The following is a 17443-nucleotide window of genomic DNA, read 5'->3' as shown; positions in this document are numbered from 1 at the left end:
AAGTGGAATAATATAACTGCATTGCACTTCCAAGAAGATGCTGGAGTAACCTGCATGGAGTGGTGGTTATAATCCTAAAACGTTGTGCAACAATAGCATCAAATCTCCAAGAAAATATACATGGAGGGGCCAAGTTAAAACCCAAACTTCAATGAGCATAGTGAGGCTGGATTTTATTTTATTTTTTATAAAAGCTTCGCTAACCTTGGTGCCTGTGGGGATTATTGCATAGCTTGGTGATACAACATGGCAGGAACCTTGTGTATTAGCTTGGGTGATGGAATAGTCTTCTAGGATTCAGGGTTGAGGCTGGCAGGGCCTGAAGTCGCCTAATAGCAGAAGTGGTGGAGACCATCGCTGAAGAGCTTTTTAGCATTCATGGGAAGGATGTGCAGGGCAGTGGAGGGAAGAGGGTTGAGAGGTAGGTGAAGGACATGGGGGATGGTGAAAATGATGTTGGGTTGGATATAGAATATTATGTATGCATCTACCCAGGATGGATGAATCTTAACTGAGAAGATTGGATTGGGCCGTTTTGATCTTTTCCTGTCATCATTTACTTTTCTTACTATCTCTTAAATTTTTAACCATAAGCATTTCTATTGTGAAAAGGTTCCATTATTATCTCATCCTATAAGTGAAGAATCCTTTCCTCTGAAGGCATCCATTTCTCCTAGGTTGCTTCTTGTTTGTTTCTTGCTCCTGGAATAAAAACTTTCCATACAAGATCCATTAAATATTTGTCCAATGTTATCTCTATTCTAAAGAAAATGTATTAAGGCTTGAACAATCCCTCAATCAAAAATCAGTCTTTGTCTTTATTTTAATCAGGCAATGTTCTTTATTGTGTGATATTTGATTGGTTTGTATTCATGTTTGTTTAGATTTGGCGGTAACCTTATGAATCAGCTCATCCTTGTTTGGCATAAGTAAGACCTGTGCTAAAACCTGTTTCATTCGGATTGGCTGAGTTATTGCGTTTGTGTATAAACACAAGTAATCTAGAAAACTTACTGGCTTACACAAAATTAATTTGGTATAAATATAAGCATTTTGTTGTTTTGTTTTGAAAGGTGCCCACAGAGACTGGATGTCTTAGAAATTGTAAAAGAACTTACAAAAACAAATTATCCTCCCCTTCAAGTTTCAGAAGATTGTTTATACCTAAATGTTTACACACCTGCACACTGCAACAAGACTTCAAAGTTACCAGTAAGCAAGGCTTTTGGGCTATTTTATTTTTTAATCATTACTGGGCTCATGGACACAAAGGAGTACATTTTCAAAAGGCTTAGTAGGATTTTAACTTTGTAACTTTGGAATTATCGTGGGTAAAGAAAGCTAAAAATGTTATGTCATATAATGGCTAAAAAAGTACGCAATGCTGGATTCCATATTGAGGGTCATCACCCAGGAAAAGGACCTTGAAGTACTTGTGAACAAGGTATTGAATTCTTCTGCTCAGTCAGCCCAATGCAATATTGGTGCGCATTAACGCAAACTGATCCACCTCTCCCGAGCACCCGATTTAATATTTAAATGGACTGCCATGATAGAAAGGGGGCCCTAGGGAAAACTTTGCTTTCTAGTGCCTTCTCGGAATTGGGTGACCAGGAGAGCTGGCTGTCAGCAGGTTAGGAAAACAGATGCTCAATTTTACAAGCATCTATTTTCCTAACCTATGCACAGCCACAGGTTAGGAAAATGGACACTCGTTAAATGAGCGTCCGTTTTCCTATGCTGACCGCCAGCGATCATTTTTTTCTTTCTCCTTTTTTAGGTTACTCTGACTTAATATCACCACAATATCTTTATTTATACTTCTGGCGGTGTGACTTCTTTACCTGTGGTGGTTGGTGAATTCATCTGTGCGTGCAGCTGGTTAAATCTCTCCTCTCTCCTTACTCTCTTCCATCCTCCAAGTTTCAGTAACCCTAGTTCATTGTAACTCACCTCTTCTCTTAACTCTATTAGTAGCTTCCTAGCTACGATTAAGTTAATGTTAATTTACCCTTGTTCGATGTGAACTGATGTGATATGACAGGCGTCATGAATGTCGGTATAGAAAAGAATTAAATAAATAAATAAATAAATAAATAAATAAATATTAAGTCGGAGGAACTACATAAAAGCAATATTTTCTGTTTTTGTAAACTTTTGGGGCTCCTCAAGGATTAATGCCTGCTCTGGGGTAAGCATTCATTTTTGAGAGTAAATATGTGCCCGTCGGGCGCATATTTTTTTTTTTTTCAATCGGGGTAATAGCTAATAGCCTCATCAACATGAATTTACATGTGATGAGCACTGTTAGCTTCACACTTGTTTGGACGCGTGTTTTGACGCACTAATCCACTTATTGCATGAGGAATTTTGGACACGCATCCAAGCACCGTTAAAGTCATTCCCTCAGCCAAGTAAACTGTATTGCATCGGCCCAAGTGTGTGGCAGCAGTCAAAAAAGGAAATAGAATGTTAAGAATGATCTGAAAAGGAATGGAGAATAAAACGGAAAATATCATATTGCCTCTGTGTGACTGCAACTTGAGTTTTGTATGCAGTTTTGGTCACCCCATCTCAAGAAAAACAAAGTAGAAGTAGAAAAGGTGCAGATGATGGTAACAAAAATGATAAAGGGGATGAAAGGATTATCCTATGATGAAAGGCTACACAAGCTAATGTTCTTCAGCATGGAACAGAAAGGATTGAGAGGGGCATGATAGAAGTTTTAAAATCATGAATGGGGTAGTACAGGTAAATAAAGGATGATTACCGGTATTTACCCTTTCAAATAATACTAAAACAAGGGAACACTTCATGAAAATAAGAACCAGGAGATTTAAAATAAATCATAGATATTTTTTCATTCAGTGCACAATCAAGCTGTTGTGCATCCCGTTCACGCTAGGCCCGCGCCCGGGCCTGCTCACCTTGCTGCTGCGCTGTCAGGCCCCGGGCCATCCTCTCCCGTTGCAGCTGCCAGTGCCTCCCATCCGTGCCGCTCCGTGGCGGCGTCTCCTAGGCTCTCCACATTAGGCCTAGCTCCACGCCGGGTTGCGGCGTCCTCTCCGACGTCTTCCCGCCCTGCCCCTAGGCGCGCGCGTTCCGCGCGGCCCTTTAAAGGGCCAAGGGCGGGAACCAGCTCCGCGGCGCAGCCTGATGACATCACATAAATGTCATATAAAAGCGAGGCCCTATCCCCAGGGACCTCACCTTGACAATTGGGTCGACACCGTGGTGTTATTTGTTTGCCTAACTCCGTGTTCCAGCATTCCTTGTTCCAGTGTCTACTTGTTCCAGCGTCTCCTTGTTCCTGAGTCTGGTACTGACCTCTGCCTGCGTGACCATTCTCTTGCCTGCCGCCTGGAACTGACCTCTGCCTGCCTGACCTTTCTCTTGCCTGCTGCCTGGAATTGACCTCTGCCTACCTGACCATTCTCCTGTCTGCTGCCTGGAACTGACCTCTGCCTGCCTGACCATTCTTCTGTCTGCTGCCTGGAACTGACCCTCGCTTGCCTTAACTACGCTTGGACTGACCTTGGTATTGACCCCTGCTTTGGCTGACTACTTGTGGACTGATACTCTGGCTCTGACCCTTGCGCTTCCCTCGGACACTCTCTTCTGGCCGACTGTGACCTGCTGGGAATCCACTCGCGGCTTCTACCCGACCAGACCCGCAGGTGCCTCCTATCTTGGCCGGAGAACCTTCCTGAACTGTGCCCTCCCTGAGGTCTCCGGAGCTTCCAGTTCGGGCCTAGTCCATCCTATCTGCGCTAGCCGCTCACCCTTGCTTGTGGTGGGTACACCTCTCTGCTACCTCTCCGGGAGACCATCTGAGGCCCACCTAAGTCCAGGCGGTCTGGGTACCCAAGGGCTCAACCTGCGGAAACCCCTTACTGTTATTGGTGAAGCTCCAGTTAACCTCTGTCTCCTCGTGTGCTCCGCCTCCTAGTGGCAGGTGCTCTCTGGGTCCAACCAGAGGTTCTTACCAATCCTGCACCAGGCCAAGGGTCCACCTCCAGCGCAACAGGTTGCTAAGGCCATGGACTCGGCAGAGTTTCCTGCATTGCAGGCCATCCCTGGTCTTGTCACTCATGTCCAAGAGCAACAACAGATCATGGAAACGTTGGCCTCTTCCATGGAAAAGATGCGTTCTCAATTGGAGGAATCAGCCCTGTCCAACCCAGGGGCTCTTGTCCATACCTTGCCCTCTCGGGCACCGCTGGCCCTCCCAGCTCCACCCCATTTCAATGGGAATCCACGCCTCTTTCGAGGCTTCATAAATCAATGTTATATGCAGTTCTCACTGCAACCCTCGCTATTTCCTGATGAGCCAACAAAAATTACATTCATCCTCTCACTTCTTGAGGAGAAGGCCCTGGCATGGGCTTCCCCAGTCTGGGAGCATTCTGATGCAATCCTTCGCCAGCTCCCTCAGTTCATCTCCGTCTTCTGATGCACCTTTGAGGACCCAGGCCGACAGGCAGTCGCTGGCCACCATCTACTCCACCTCCGTCAAGGCTCGCACTTGCTCGCTGAATACACAGTGGAGTTTAGAACTCTAGATACTGAGTTAGGTTGGCAAGAAGACTGCCTGTGGGCACTCTACCTCGAAGGACTCTCTCCTGCCCTTAAGGATGAACTGACCGCCCGTGAGATCCCTGCATCTCTGGAAGACCTATTCTCTCTGGTCGGTAGGATCGACTACCACCTTCAACAATGGCATCAGGATTCTTCGACCTCCTGCCCTACGATCACCCCGTTCGGAGAGCCCTCGGTTGAAGGCTCTACCAGCAGCCCCTCAACCTCCTGAGGAGCCTATGCAAATCAACCGTGGTTGCCTTAATCCATAGGAATGTCTCCAACGCAGGCAATCGGGCCTCTGCTTATATTGTGGCTTATATTGGACACTTTCTCCAAACTTGCCCTGTGCGTCCGGGAAACTCCAAAGCCTGAGCCCAGCGGGGGTCCCGAGCTTGGGCACTACAGTTTCTGGCTCTCAACTGTTGTTGCCTATATCCCTCCTTAGGGAGTCACGTTTATTTGCCACCACCGCCCTCGTGGACACTGGGGCGAGTGGAAATTTCATTATGGAAGAGATTGTCAAGCTCCTTCAGATACCAGACCAACCTCTGGAGATTCCACTCCGTATCGCCTCAATTCAAGGAGAACATCTTCCCAATAGTATAACTCACCGTATCATCGCCATTCGCCTCACGTTGGAACCCTCCATGACGAAGAGATCTCCCTCCTGATCTTGAAATGATCAACATACCCTGTGGTCCTTGGATTTCCTTGGCTCCAGTTACATGCACCCCACTTCGACTGGCAATCCCTGCAACTCACCCACTGGGGTCTGCAATGTCAAATCCACTGTTTATGGCAAGTATCTCCATATGTGACAGTTCTAAGCTCTACAACCCTTCCTTGGTTACCTGCCCCATACTTGGAATTCAAGGATGTATTCTCCAAACAAAACGCCGATATCTTGCCTCCACTCCGAGAGTTTAACTGCCCCATAGAACTTCTATCTGGAACCATGCCTCCCAAGGGCAGAACCTATCCCCTTTCACTCCCAGAGATCCAAGCAATGTCAACATATATCAAAGAGAATTTGGCCAAAGGCTTCATAAGACCCTCTAATTCCATGGCAGGTGCCGGGTTCTTCTTTGTAATGAAGAAGGATGGCAGTCTAAGACCATGTATAGACTGCAGAGGTTTGAACACAGTAACCTGTAAGGACCGGTACCCACTACCACTTATTAGTGAACTGTTCGACCGCCTACAGGGCGCACAAATTTTTACTAAATTGGATCTCCGGGGAGCATATAACCTAATATGAATTCAACCGGAAGATATCTGGAAGACCGCCTTCAACACAAGAGACTGTCTCTATGAGTACGTAGTAATGCCCTTCGGACTTTGCAATGCCCCTGCAGTCTTCCAGCAGTTAATGAACAAGATTTTCCGGGAACTTTTGTATTCATTCGTCGTAGTATATCTAGACGATATATTAATCTTCTCCAAAGACCTGAAGTCTCATCACGCCCACGTTGAAACAGTCCTCCAACGTCTCAGAGACCATCATCTCTTTGCTAAATTGGAGAAGTGCATTTTTGAACAACCCAGTCTTCCATTCTTAGGCTACATCATTTCCAACCGTGGGTTCACCATAGACCCCAACAAACTCCAGGGTATTCGAGATTGGCCACAACCAATGGACCTCCGAGCCCTACAAAGATTCCTCAGATTCACAAATTACTACCGAAACATCATCGCCAATTACTCCATGCTGGCCGCTCCACTCACCGCCATGACTAGGAAGGGGTGTGACCTTTGAGTGTGGAGTCCCAAGGCCCAATCAGCCTTCCACGCCTTAAAAGAGGCCTTCTACACTGGCCATCGGAGCAGAAGCAGTCTTGAGTCAATACTCCACCAAGGGAATACTAGTACCATGTTCCTTCTATTCACATAAATTCTCTACAGAACAAAATTATACCATAGGGGACCGTGAACTCCTAGCAGTAAAACTTGCCCTCCAGGAATGGTGTCCCTGGCTTGATGGGGCGCAACACAAATTCACAATCTTTACTCACCATAAGAATCTGAAACATCTAAAGGAGGCCCAGTTACTTAACCCAAGACAAGCCCACTGGTCTCTGTTCTTTGAGCGCTTCGACTTCAAACTCTGCTATCATCCAGTGGCAAAAAATCTCCGTGCGGATGCGTCCTCTCACTCCGTTGAGCCAGAAGACACTCCTGAGACTCCCAGACACATTATTGATCCAGTTTGCATATCTATTGCAGTTACCACCATGGTACCAGACGGAAAGATGGTGGTCCCCTGCTGTCTCCGTGAGCACGTGCTCCGCTGGGCTCATGACTTCAAACTAGCCGTCCACCCCAACCGAGCTCGGACTCTCGAGATGCTCCGAAGGCACTATTGGTGACCTGGTATGGTAAAGGACTCCCGCGAATATGTGGGCTCCTGTCTGGTGTGCTCACAGCAAAAACCCAACTGGCTGCCCATGGGGGCTTCTCCAGCCACTTCCTGTGCCCACCGAACCCTGGTCAAGTCTCTCCACAGATGTATTTATTTATTTATTTATTTAAAGTTTTTGTATACTGACATTCGTTAAGAAAACATCACATCGGTTTCCATAGAACAATAAGTAGCCAACAGGGCTTTACAATGAAACTGATAATAGAAACTGGGGAGAGGGGTTGGGGGGGGGGGGGGGAAGGGAAGGGGAGGGAAGGGGGGTTGGAGGGTGCAGGAAATCAAGGTTATGCTGTACAAATAGGTAAGCGCAAAAACATAGTTAAATACAAGTATAGATAATGTACAATAGAAATTAGAGGGGGAGAATTAAGAAAGGGGGTTTTCAGTCATGGACCTAGGGGGGTGAGGGGAGGGGCGGGGGGGGGGGGGTGATGGAGAGTAGGAGTGATAAGAGGAAGGGGTTCATGCGTAGGATCGTGTGAACAGCCAGGTCATGAGGTTCTGTCTGAATTTCTTAGTGCAGGTTTCAAGGCGTAGGTGGGTGGGCATAGAGTTCCATAAGGAGGGTCCAGCTAGGGATAGCGCACGTTGTTTGGTGGCTGTTAGATGGAAGAGTTTGGGAGAAGGTGTGTGAATGTTTGCGGTGTAGGGCGTTCTGGTGGGTCTGGAAGAGGAACGGATGTGTAAACCGTCTGAAAACCAGAGCATGTCAGGATTGTGGATGGCTTTGTGAATAAGGGTGAGGGTTTTAAATTGAATTCTGGCTGTGATGGGGAGCCAATGAAGTTGTTTGAGAATAGGTGTGATGTATTCTTTTCTGCGGGTGCCTGTTAATATTCTTGCAGCTGCATTTTGAAGCAGCTGTAGGGGGGCAAGGCTGTTCTTCGGGAGACCTAGGAGTAGGGCGTTTGAGTAGTCTATTTTAGATAATATGAGGGCTTGTAGGGCTGTTCTAAAGTCATTGAGGTGCAGAATAGGTTTGAGTTTTTTGAGGGTGTGTAATTTGAAGTAACAGTCTTTGATGGTGGAGGAGATAAATTTCTGTAGGCTGAATTGAGGGTCAAGTGATCATAAGTTCAGTTATTTCATCGTGGATCTGCCTCCTTCAAAAGGAAATACTGTAAACTGGGTCATCATTGACCGTTTCTCAAAAATGGGCCACTTTGTCCCCTTAACTGGACTTCCGTCTGCTCCAGAGTTAGTTCGACTCTTCTTGACCCATGTATTTCACTTACATGGACTACCACAAGAAATCGTCTCCGATCATGGTCCCCAATTTGCTGCTAAATATTGGAGGTCTCTATGTAAAAAGTTCAATATAATGTTAAATTTAACATCAGCCTATCATCCATAAGCAAATGGCCAGGCCGAAAGGACCAATCACTCTTTGAAAACCTTCCTACGATCGTATGTCAACGACCAACAAGATAACTGGGCTGACCTCCTGCCATTGGCAGAACTATCCCATAATACTCATATTGTCTCTGCCATGGAAGTTTCACCCTTTACGGTGGTCTTCAGCTGTCAACCAGGCCTACCTCTGCCGGTTCCACTTAGTGTACCCTCACCTGCAGCCCAATCTACAGCACAAACCATACGCCGGCTCTGGAACCAAGTGAGAGAAAGACTGCCAAGCAGCTGACTGGGCCAAACGCTTCAAAGATACACATCATCGGACCGCACCCCTGTTCCGGCCGGTTCAGAAAGTTTGGCTCAGTACCAAAACACATCCGGCTACGATTGCCGTCCCAACAGCTAGCCCCCAAGTTTATTAGACCTTTCCCCATCGTTCGACGCATAAGAGCAGTCACCTATCAACTTCAACTTCCAGCTTCCATGGGAATTCACAACACATTCCACATGTCGCTACTTAAGCCCTTGGTTCTGTCCTGGCCTTCTCAAAAGCCTCTTCCACCTACGCAACACGCACCAGAAACAGAGCATACCCTGCAAGTCAAGAAGGTCCTGGATGTACGACACCGGCGAGGCCACTGGGAGTATCTTCTGTTGTGGGAAGGCTTCAGACCGAAAGAAAAATCCTGGGAGCCCTCTCACCACATTCTGGACAAGACACTACACGAGGACTTCCACCTCAACCATCCTGAGAGACCCAGGCCGGTAAGGGGGAGACCTAGAAGGGGGAGTACTGTTGCGCATCCCGTCCGCGCTAGGCCCGCGCCCTGGCCTGCTCACCTTGCTCCTGCACTGTCGGGCCCCGGACCGTCCTCTCCCGCTGCCAGTGCCTCCCGTCCACGGTGTTCCGCGGCGGCATCTCCCAGGCCCTCCACGTCAGGCCTAGCTCCACACCGGAGCACGGCGTCCTCTCTGGCACCAGCCCCACCCCTGGGCGCATGCACACGGACCGCCCAGTCCTTTAAAGGGCCAAGGGCGGGAACCAGCTCCGTGGCGCAGCCCAATGACATCACATAAATTTCATATAAAAGCGAGGCCCTGTCCCCCAGGACCTCGCTTTGGCAATCGGATCAACACCGTGGTGTTATTTGTTTGCTTAACTCCTTGTTCCGGTGTCTCCTTGTTCCAGTGTTTCCTTGTTCCAGCGTCCCCCTGTTCCTGAGTCTCCATGTGTTCCTGCGTCCTTCCCAGGTAGTACCCCTTCGGACTGGTACTGACCTCTGCCTGCCTGACCATTCTCTTGCCTGCCACCTGGAACTGACCTCTGCCTGCCTGACCATTCTCCTGTCTGCTGCCTGGAACTGACCCTCACTGCCTTGACTATGCTCAGACTGACCTTGGTATTGACCCCTGCTTTGGCTGACTACTTTTGGACTGATACTCTGGCTCTGACCCTTGCGCTTTCCTCGGACAGTCTCTTCTGGCTTACTGTGACTACCAGACCAACCTGCTGGGAATCCACTCGCGGCTTCCACCCGACCAGACCCGCAGGCGCTGCCTGTCTTGGCCCGAGAACATTCCTGAACTGTGACCTCTGAGGTCTCCGGAGCTTCCAGTTCGGGTCTAGTCCATCCTATCTGCGTTAGCCGCGCACCCTTGCTTGTGGTGGGCACACCTCTCTGCTACCCCTCGGGAGACCATCTGAGGCCCACCTAAGTCCAGGCGGTCCGGGTACCCAAGGGCTCAACCTGCGGAAACCCCGGACTGTTATTGGTGAAGCTCCAGTTAGCCTCTGTCTCCTCCTGTCTCCTTGTGTGCTCCGTCTCCTGGTGGCAGGCGCTCTCTGGGTTCGACCAGAGGGCCGTACCAATCCTGCACCAGGCCAAAGATCCACCTCCAGAACAACACAAGCTGTGGAATCTGTGGCCAGAAGACATGGTCAAGGTGACTAGCATAGCGTGGTTTAAAAGAGATTTGGACAAGTTCCTGAAGGAAAAATCCATAAAACATTATTAGCCAGGTAGGCTGAAGAAAGCCTTCATGATCTCAGAGAGTGAGTAAGAAGAAATAGATCTGCATTTTGTGATCTGCCAGGTACTTGTGACCTGGACTGGCCACTATTAGAGACAGGATGCTGGACTTGTTGGACATTGGTCTGACCAAGCATAGCATTTTTTTTGTTCTTATCCATGTATTATATTACATGCATATGTTATGTTACACCCCTTGGAATGCCAGATTTGTTTTTGTATTAGCTTGGGACAAAAAAAAACTACATGCGTATATTGACTTTTCAAATATCTGTACATATTTTTCCCCATATAAGTCTATCTGCAGAAATAGCTGGTGTAGGATGCGTCGCTACTACCTGGGTAGTTTTATTTTTGAAACTATACCAGCTATGCAGATGGATGTAGAAATACCCATGTATCTCAGTTCTAAGCGGCTTCCTAATAGTTCTTCAAGCCCTAAACATCATTAAAGACTCTCAGTCCCAACAAATGAGATAAAGATCTTCTCTTTGCCAATTCTGGTAGAGCAGTTGGAAAGGAAGTTACTATATAGGTGCCCAATTACATGATAATTGAGGATAAATGTTAGAGAAACAAGACGTTCCACCCAGGACTAAAGGAGCCTATTTTCTGGGACACTCCTACTTTTGTGATCCACCCATAAATGAAAATACACTCCTGTGAGAATCCTCACCTCCTCCCTGACAGGTCCTGAAAATGTGAAGTTTTTAAGGTCACACACACACACACACACACATATACCACACTCAGAAATCTCATAAGTCTTCTTTCCCATTAGAAAGTAGGCCATAAATAAAAGAGACATGCAAGCAACACATGCACAAACACATGCAGACATGGCAATTTCATAAGCCTTCTGCTTTTTCAGAAAGGGAACTAGAAAACATCAGAAGAGAAAAAATGTTGGAAGCCAGTGATGGGAGGTTGATAGGAGAAATTTATGTCAGCGTTGTCTGCCAAAGTAGAAACATAATCTGAACACTTGCCCATCTTTTCTTTAGCAATTATATTTTTTAATTGTTTTCAACATTTTTTCTGCTTTTTTATGTGCTTTTAGAGAGTAATTTTCAAAGCCATTTCAGTAGGTAGAATAGTAGTTTGCCTTTTAGAAAATTGCTTGCTCACTATGCAGATAAATTTACACTGTGCATGTACCTTCAATTTGCATATATGTTAACCAACATTAAGGCTGATGTAATATCAGCACTCATGATTGAGTGCCCACTCACCTAACATGCACTGATCAACCTCTCTGGGGCACCTGATTTAATATTTAAATCATGTGTCACAGTAAAAAGGAAGTCCTAGGGGAAATCGTGCGCCCCTAGCACCTCCTCGGCAATGGGCACCCAGGAAAGGTTGGTATTCAGCTGGTTAGGAAAACGGACGATCAATTTTATGAGCGTCCCTTTTCCTAACCTGACTGCTGGTACCTTTTTACTTTTCTTTTGTCTTTAAAAGAATGTCCTCCTTTTTGTTCCTCTGACATAATATTGCCACTTTTTGGGCGCATGGGGGGTGCACATTTTTTTTTTCATCAGGGGAGACTAGCTAATAGCCTCATCAACATGCATTTGCATGTGACGTGTGCTATTAGTTTCGTGGGGGTTTAACGCGCGTCCAAAACCCACATTCAACCACAAGTTAAACAGTGTGCTCAGCCTGACTGGCCTAATTGAGCAGAAGCATTCCTGAGGGTAAAGATAGGAAAGGATTTGCACTTATGCACATACTTTACATTTTCAAAAGTATGCACATAAATTTTTCTGAAAAAAAAACTGCACAAATTAGCAGGTGCAAAGATAGTTTTGGTAAGATCATTTTCAAAGAGAAAATATATGCATACTTTCCCTTTGAGAATTGGTGTAAAGTTTGAACGAATATGAAAAATGTAACAAATGAGGCCATTTTTGGTTCATACAAATGATGCAAACTGACAATAAGATTTTCATATTCGTTCATTACCAAAAAAAAAAAAAAAAAAGAACCTCCAGTGGGACAAGGCCTTAGCATCGGGCTAGGGTCTCAGTTTTCAGCAACTGGGAATTAGGTCCTTTTTTTTTCTTACAGTGAAGTCAAATAGGCCTTCCTCCATTGACTTCATTGTAAAACAAAAAAAGGAAATGAAAGAAATTAACACTTTTTTTGCTTTGCAACTAATGAAACAAATTGAGGTGCTTCATAATGAATTAACGAACCAAACCAAATTTCCCCCCTATGCACATCTCTACACAGTATGAAATTGGGCTATTATAAAATTATCCCCTAAAGGATCAATAATTAATCTGACTAGCATATACAGAATACTGATGCTATATAAACTAGAACTAGGTACAAATTGTCATGCCTGTAGCTTGCAGCTGAAAATGGGCTTAAATCAAGCCAGCCATAACAATACTGGCTAGATAAAGACAGTACTTTCAAACTGATGCGCGGGCGCACATGGTAGGAGCACACGGTAGGGCACAAGATGGTGCCGGCTGTCCATTGCTCCTACCATGTGACAGGGGCCGACCAATGGCACCGGTAGCCCCTGTGACATAGTAAGGGCAAAGGCTATTGGCGCCATTTTGAATACCGGCAGCTGACGGCCCGAGTGCAGGCGATCGCTCCAGGACTCCGGCTGGACTACCAGGGACTTTTGGCAAGTCTTGGGGGGTCAGGAGGGTGGGGGTTTATTCATTAGTGATACGTTGTATTCGTGGGGGTTCGCCAAACGTTTCGTGACCCCCACAAATACAACTAATATGGCATATATGGCATATACGTTGCGGATTGCCAATACGTTGCAAACGAATGCACACCCCTAATTTGCGCATGTGCATCAGTCTGCGCCCAGGGATGCTGCTATTTTATAACTTTTGCACATATATGTGCACGTTATAAAATAGCCTGGAGGCATGCGCATGTGCGCCTAATTTTAAGTGGGCACATGCATAGCATGCAAATGCCACTTGTACCACATAAGTCGGGATTTTAAGAACATAAGAAATTGCCATGCTGGGTCAGACCAAGGGTCCATCAAGCCCAGCATCCTGTTTCCAACAGAGGCCAAACCAGGCCACAAGAACCTGGCAATTATCCAAACACTAAGAAGATCTCATGCTATTGAAGCAATTAATAGCAGTGGCTATTCCCTAAGTAAACTTGATTAATAGCCGTTAATGGATTCCTCCTCCAAGAGGGTGAACCCCCACGAACCCCTGAGCTAAAAAATGCTAACTTATCCCTATCAATTAAAAAGCAGAATGAAAATACAAACAAAAAACAAACTTTGAAATGTTTGTATGGTAATGCCAGAAGTCTAAGAAGTAAGATGGGAGAATTAGAATGTATAGCAGTAAATGATCCTTCATGATACTTATATAACTGTTCTTTGTTCAACTCCCAGATCCTCATATAAGAGTGCAAAAGGTTAACTATTAACAGAACAATTTAACAAAAAAATTTTTGTTGGAAGGAGCGGAACGTTTCATATACATTATCATAAATCCCCACCAGGGGTAATATGACTGTTGATTATAATCATAAACGTCCCACCTCCGACCAATATATGTGATGAATGTGCAAAATGTGCTACAATCCACAAGCTTTTTGTTAAATAATTTTTTATCTGTTGCTATAAAACATTATGCATAATTAATTGCGGTGAAACAAATCACTTCAGTTTTAAGTGCAGTCAAACGCTCCTCGTAGCCTTGTGTACTAATCCCAACAGAGGGTAAAAAATCTCCACAGCCGCTGATGGCACAACCTAGAACGGCTTGATCGGCAGTCTCTTATGGCTTAGAAATAAGCTCATACAACACCCCGACTTATCTGGTGGTTGAGCGGGTCACCGACGTAGCCACGTTTCAGGTCCACATTGAGACCTTTCATCAGGGAGTTTGTCCTCTTGCGATGTGTCGTCGGTCAGTGTTGGGCCATGCCTGCTAGGTTCCTGGCGTGAGTCTAGGGACTCTATCCAAGGCTGACAACCATAAGCCATAAGAGACTGCCGATCAAGCCGTTCTAGGTTGTGCCATCAGCGGCTGTGGAGATTTTTTACCCTTCGTTGGGATTAGTACACAAGGCTACGAGGAGCGTTTGACTGCACTTAAAACTGAAGTGATTTGTTTCACCTCAATTAATTATGCATAATGTTTTATAGCAACAGATAAAAAATTATTTAACAAAAAGCTTGTGGATTGTAGCACATTTTGCACATTCATCACATATATTGGTCGGAGGTGGGACGTTTATGATTATAATCAACAGTCATATTACCCCTGGTGGGGATTTATGATAATGTATATGAAACGTTCCGCTCCTTCCAACAAAAATTTTTTTGTTAAATTGTTCTGTTAATAGTTAACCTTTTGCACTCTTATATGAGGATCTGGGAGTTGAACAAAGAACAGTTATATAAGTATCATGAAGGATTTGTTTTGAGGTTTTCATAGTATTGTAAGGATCCTTCTTAAATTGTATTGGTGCCTATTGATAAAAGGTTAGCAGTAAATGATGACATAGACTTAATTGGCATCTCAGAGACATGGTGGAAAGAGGATAACCAATGGGACAGTGCTATACCGGGGTACAAATTATATCGCAATGACAGAGAGGAGCACTCGGGAGGAGGTGTGGCACTTTATGTCCTGGATGGCATAGAGTCCAACCGGATAAACATCCTGCATGAGACTAAATACAAAATTGAATCTTTCTGGGTAGAAATCCCTTGTGTGTCGGGGAAGACTATAGTGATAGGGGTATACTACCGTCCACTGGTCAAGATGCTGAGACGGACAGTGAAATGCTATGAGAAATTAGGGAAGCTAACCAAATTGCTAGTGCGGTAATAATGGGAGACTTCAATTACCCCAATATAGACTGGTTAAATGTATCATCGGGTCACGCTAGAGAGATAACGTTCCTGGATGGAATAAATGATAGCTTTATGGAGCAATTGGTTCAGGAACAGACGAGAGAGGGAGCAATTTTAGATCTAATTCTCAGTGGAGCACAGGACTTGGTGAGAGAGGTAACGGTGGTGGGGCCGCTTGGCAATAGTGATCATAATATGATCAAATTTGATTTAATGACTGGAAAAGGAACAGTGTGCAAATCCAAGGCTCTCGTGCTAAACTTTCAAAAGGGAAACTGATAAAATGAGAAAAATTGTTAGAAAAAAACTGAAAGGAGCAGCTACAAAAGTAAAAAATGTCCAAGAGGCATTGTTAAAAAATACTATTCTAGAAGCACAGTCCAGATGTATTCCACACATTAAGAAAGGTGGAAAGAAAGCAAAACGATTACCGGCATGGTTAAAAGGGGAGGTGAAAGAAGCTATTTTAGCCAAAAGATCTTCATTCAAAAATTGGAAGAAGGATCCAACAGAAGAAAATAGGATAAAGCATAAACATTGGCAAGTTAAATGTAAGACATTGATAAGACAGGCTAAGAGAGAATTTGAAAAGAAGTTGGCTATAGAGGCAAAAACTCACAGTAAAAACTTTTTAAAATATATCCGAAGCAGAAAGCCTGTGAGGGAGTCAGTTGGACCGTTAGATGATCGAGGGGTTAAAGGGGCACTTAGAGAAGATAAGGCCATTGCGGAAAGATTAAATGATTTCTTTGCTTCGGTGTTTACTGAAGAGGATGTTGGGGAGGTACCCGTAATGGAGAAGGTTTTCATGGGCAATGATTCAGATGGACTGAATCAAATCACGGTGAACCTAGAAGATGTGGTAGGCCTGATTGACAAACTGAAGAGTAGTAAATCACCTGGACCGGATGGTATACACCCCAGAGTTCTGAAGGAACTAAAAAATGAAATTTCAGACCTATTAGTAAAAATTTGTAACTTATCATTAAAATCATCCATTGCACCTGAAGACTGGAGGATAGCAAATGTAACCCAATATTTAAAAAGGGCTCCAGGGGTGATCCAGGAAACTACAGACCGGTTAGCCTGACTTCAGTGCCAGGAAAAATAGTGGAAAGTGTTCTAAACATCAAAATCACAGAACATATAGAAAGACATGGTTTAATGGAACAAAGTCAGCATGGCTTTACCCAGGGCAAGCCTTGCCTCACAAATCTGCTTCACTTTTTTGAAGGAGTTAATAAACATGTGGATAAAGGTGAACCGGTAGATATAGTATACTTGGATTTTCAGAAGGCGTTTGACAAAGTTCCTCATGAGAGGCTTCTAGGAAAAGTAAAAAGTCATGGGATAGGTGGCGATGTCCTTTCGTGGATTGCAAACTGGCTAAAAGACAGGAAACAGAGAGTAGGATTAAATGGGCAATTTTCTCAGTGGAAGGGAGTGGACAGTGGAGTGCCTCAGGGATCTGTATTGGGACCCCTACTTTTCAATATATTTATAAATGATCTGGAAAGAAATACGACGAGTGAGATAATCAAATTTGCAGATGACACAAAATTGTTCAGAGTAGTTAAATCACAAGCAGATTGTGATAAATTGCAGGAAGACCTTGTGAGACTGGAAAATTGGGCATCCAAATGGCAGATGAAATTTAATGTGGATAAGTGCAAGGTGATGCATATAGGGAAAAATAACCCATGCTATAGTTACACAATGTTGGGTTCCATATTAGGTGCTACAACCCAAGAAAGAGATCTAGGTGTCATAGTGGATAACACATTGAAATCGTCGGTACAGTGTGCTGCGGCAGTCAAAAAAGCAAACAGAATGTTGGGAATTATTAGAAAGGGAATGGTGAATAAAACGGAAAATGTCATAATGCCTCTGTATCGCTCCATGGTGAGACCGCACCTTGAATACTGTGTACAATTCTGGTCGCCGCATCTCAAAAAAGATATAATTGCGATGGAGAAAGTACAGAGAAGGGATACCAAAATGATAAGGGGAATGGAACAACTCCCCTATGAGGAAAGACTAAAGAGGTTAGGACTTTTCAGCTTGGAGAAGAGACGACTGAGGGGGGATATGATAGAGGTGTTTAAAATCATGAGAGGTCTAGAACGGGTATATGTGAATCGGTTATTTACACTTTCGGATAGTAGAAAGACTAGGGGGCACTCCATGAAGTTA

The 17443-nt window shown here is 44.9% G+C and overlaps 1 protein-coding gene across 2 annotated transcripts in view; it reads left to right on the top strand.

Annotated features, from left to right (window-relative positions):
• Positions 1 to 17443, top strand: part of LOC115095045 (fatty acyl-CoA hydrolase precursor, medium chain-like) — a 249318-nt gene that overhangs the window by 64814 nt on the left and 167061 nt on the right. For both annotated transcript variants that reach the window (XM_029608227.1, XM_029608226.1), the window contains exon 4: positions 1074 to 1212. In XM_029608227.1, the coding sequence (XP_029464087.1) occupies positions 1074 to 1212 (139 nt within the window). The remainder of the gene's footprint in view (positions 1 to 1073; positions 1213 to 17443) is intronic.

Source organism: Rhinatrema bivittatum, chromosome 7 (genome assembly GCF_901001135.1).
Source record: "Rhinatrema bivittatum chromosome 7, aRhiBiv1.1, whole genome shotgun sequence".
Taxonomy (NCBI): Eukaryota; Metazoa; Chordata; class Amphibia; order Gymnophiona; family Rhinatrematidae; genus Rhinatrema; species Rhinatrema bivittatum.
Note: the sequence above shows the minus strand (reverse complement) of the source record. Positions and strands in the feature narration are given on the sequence as shown.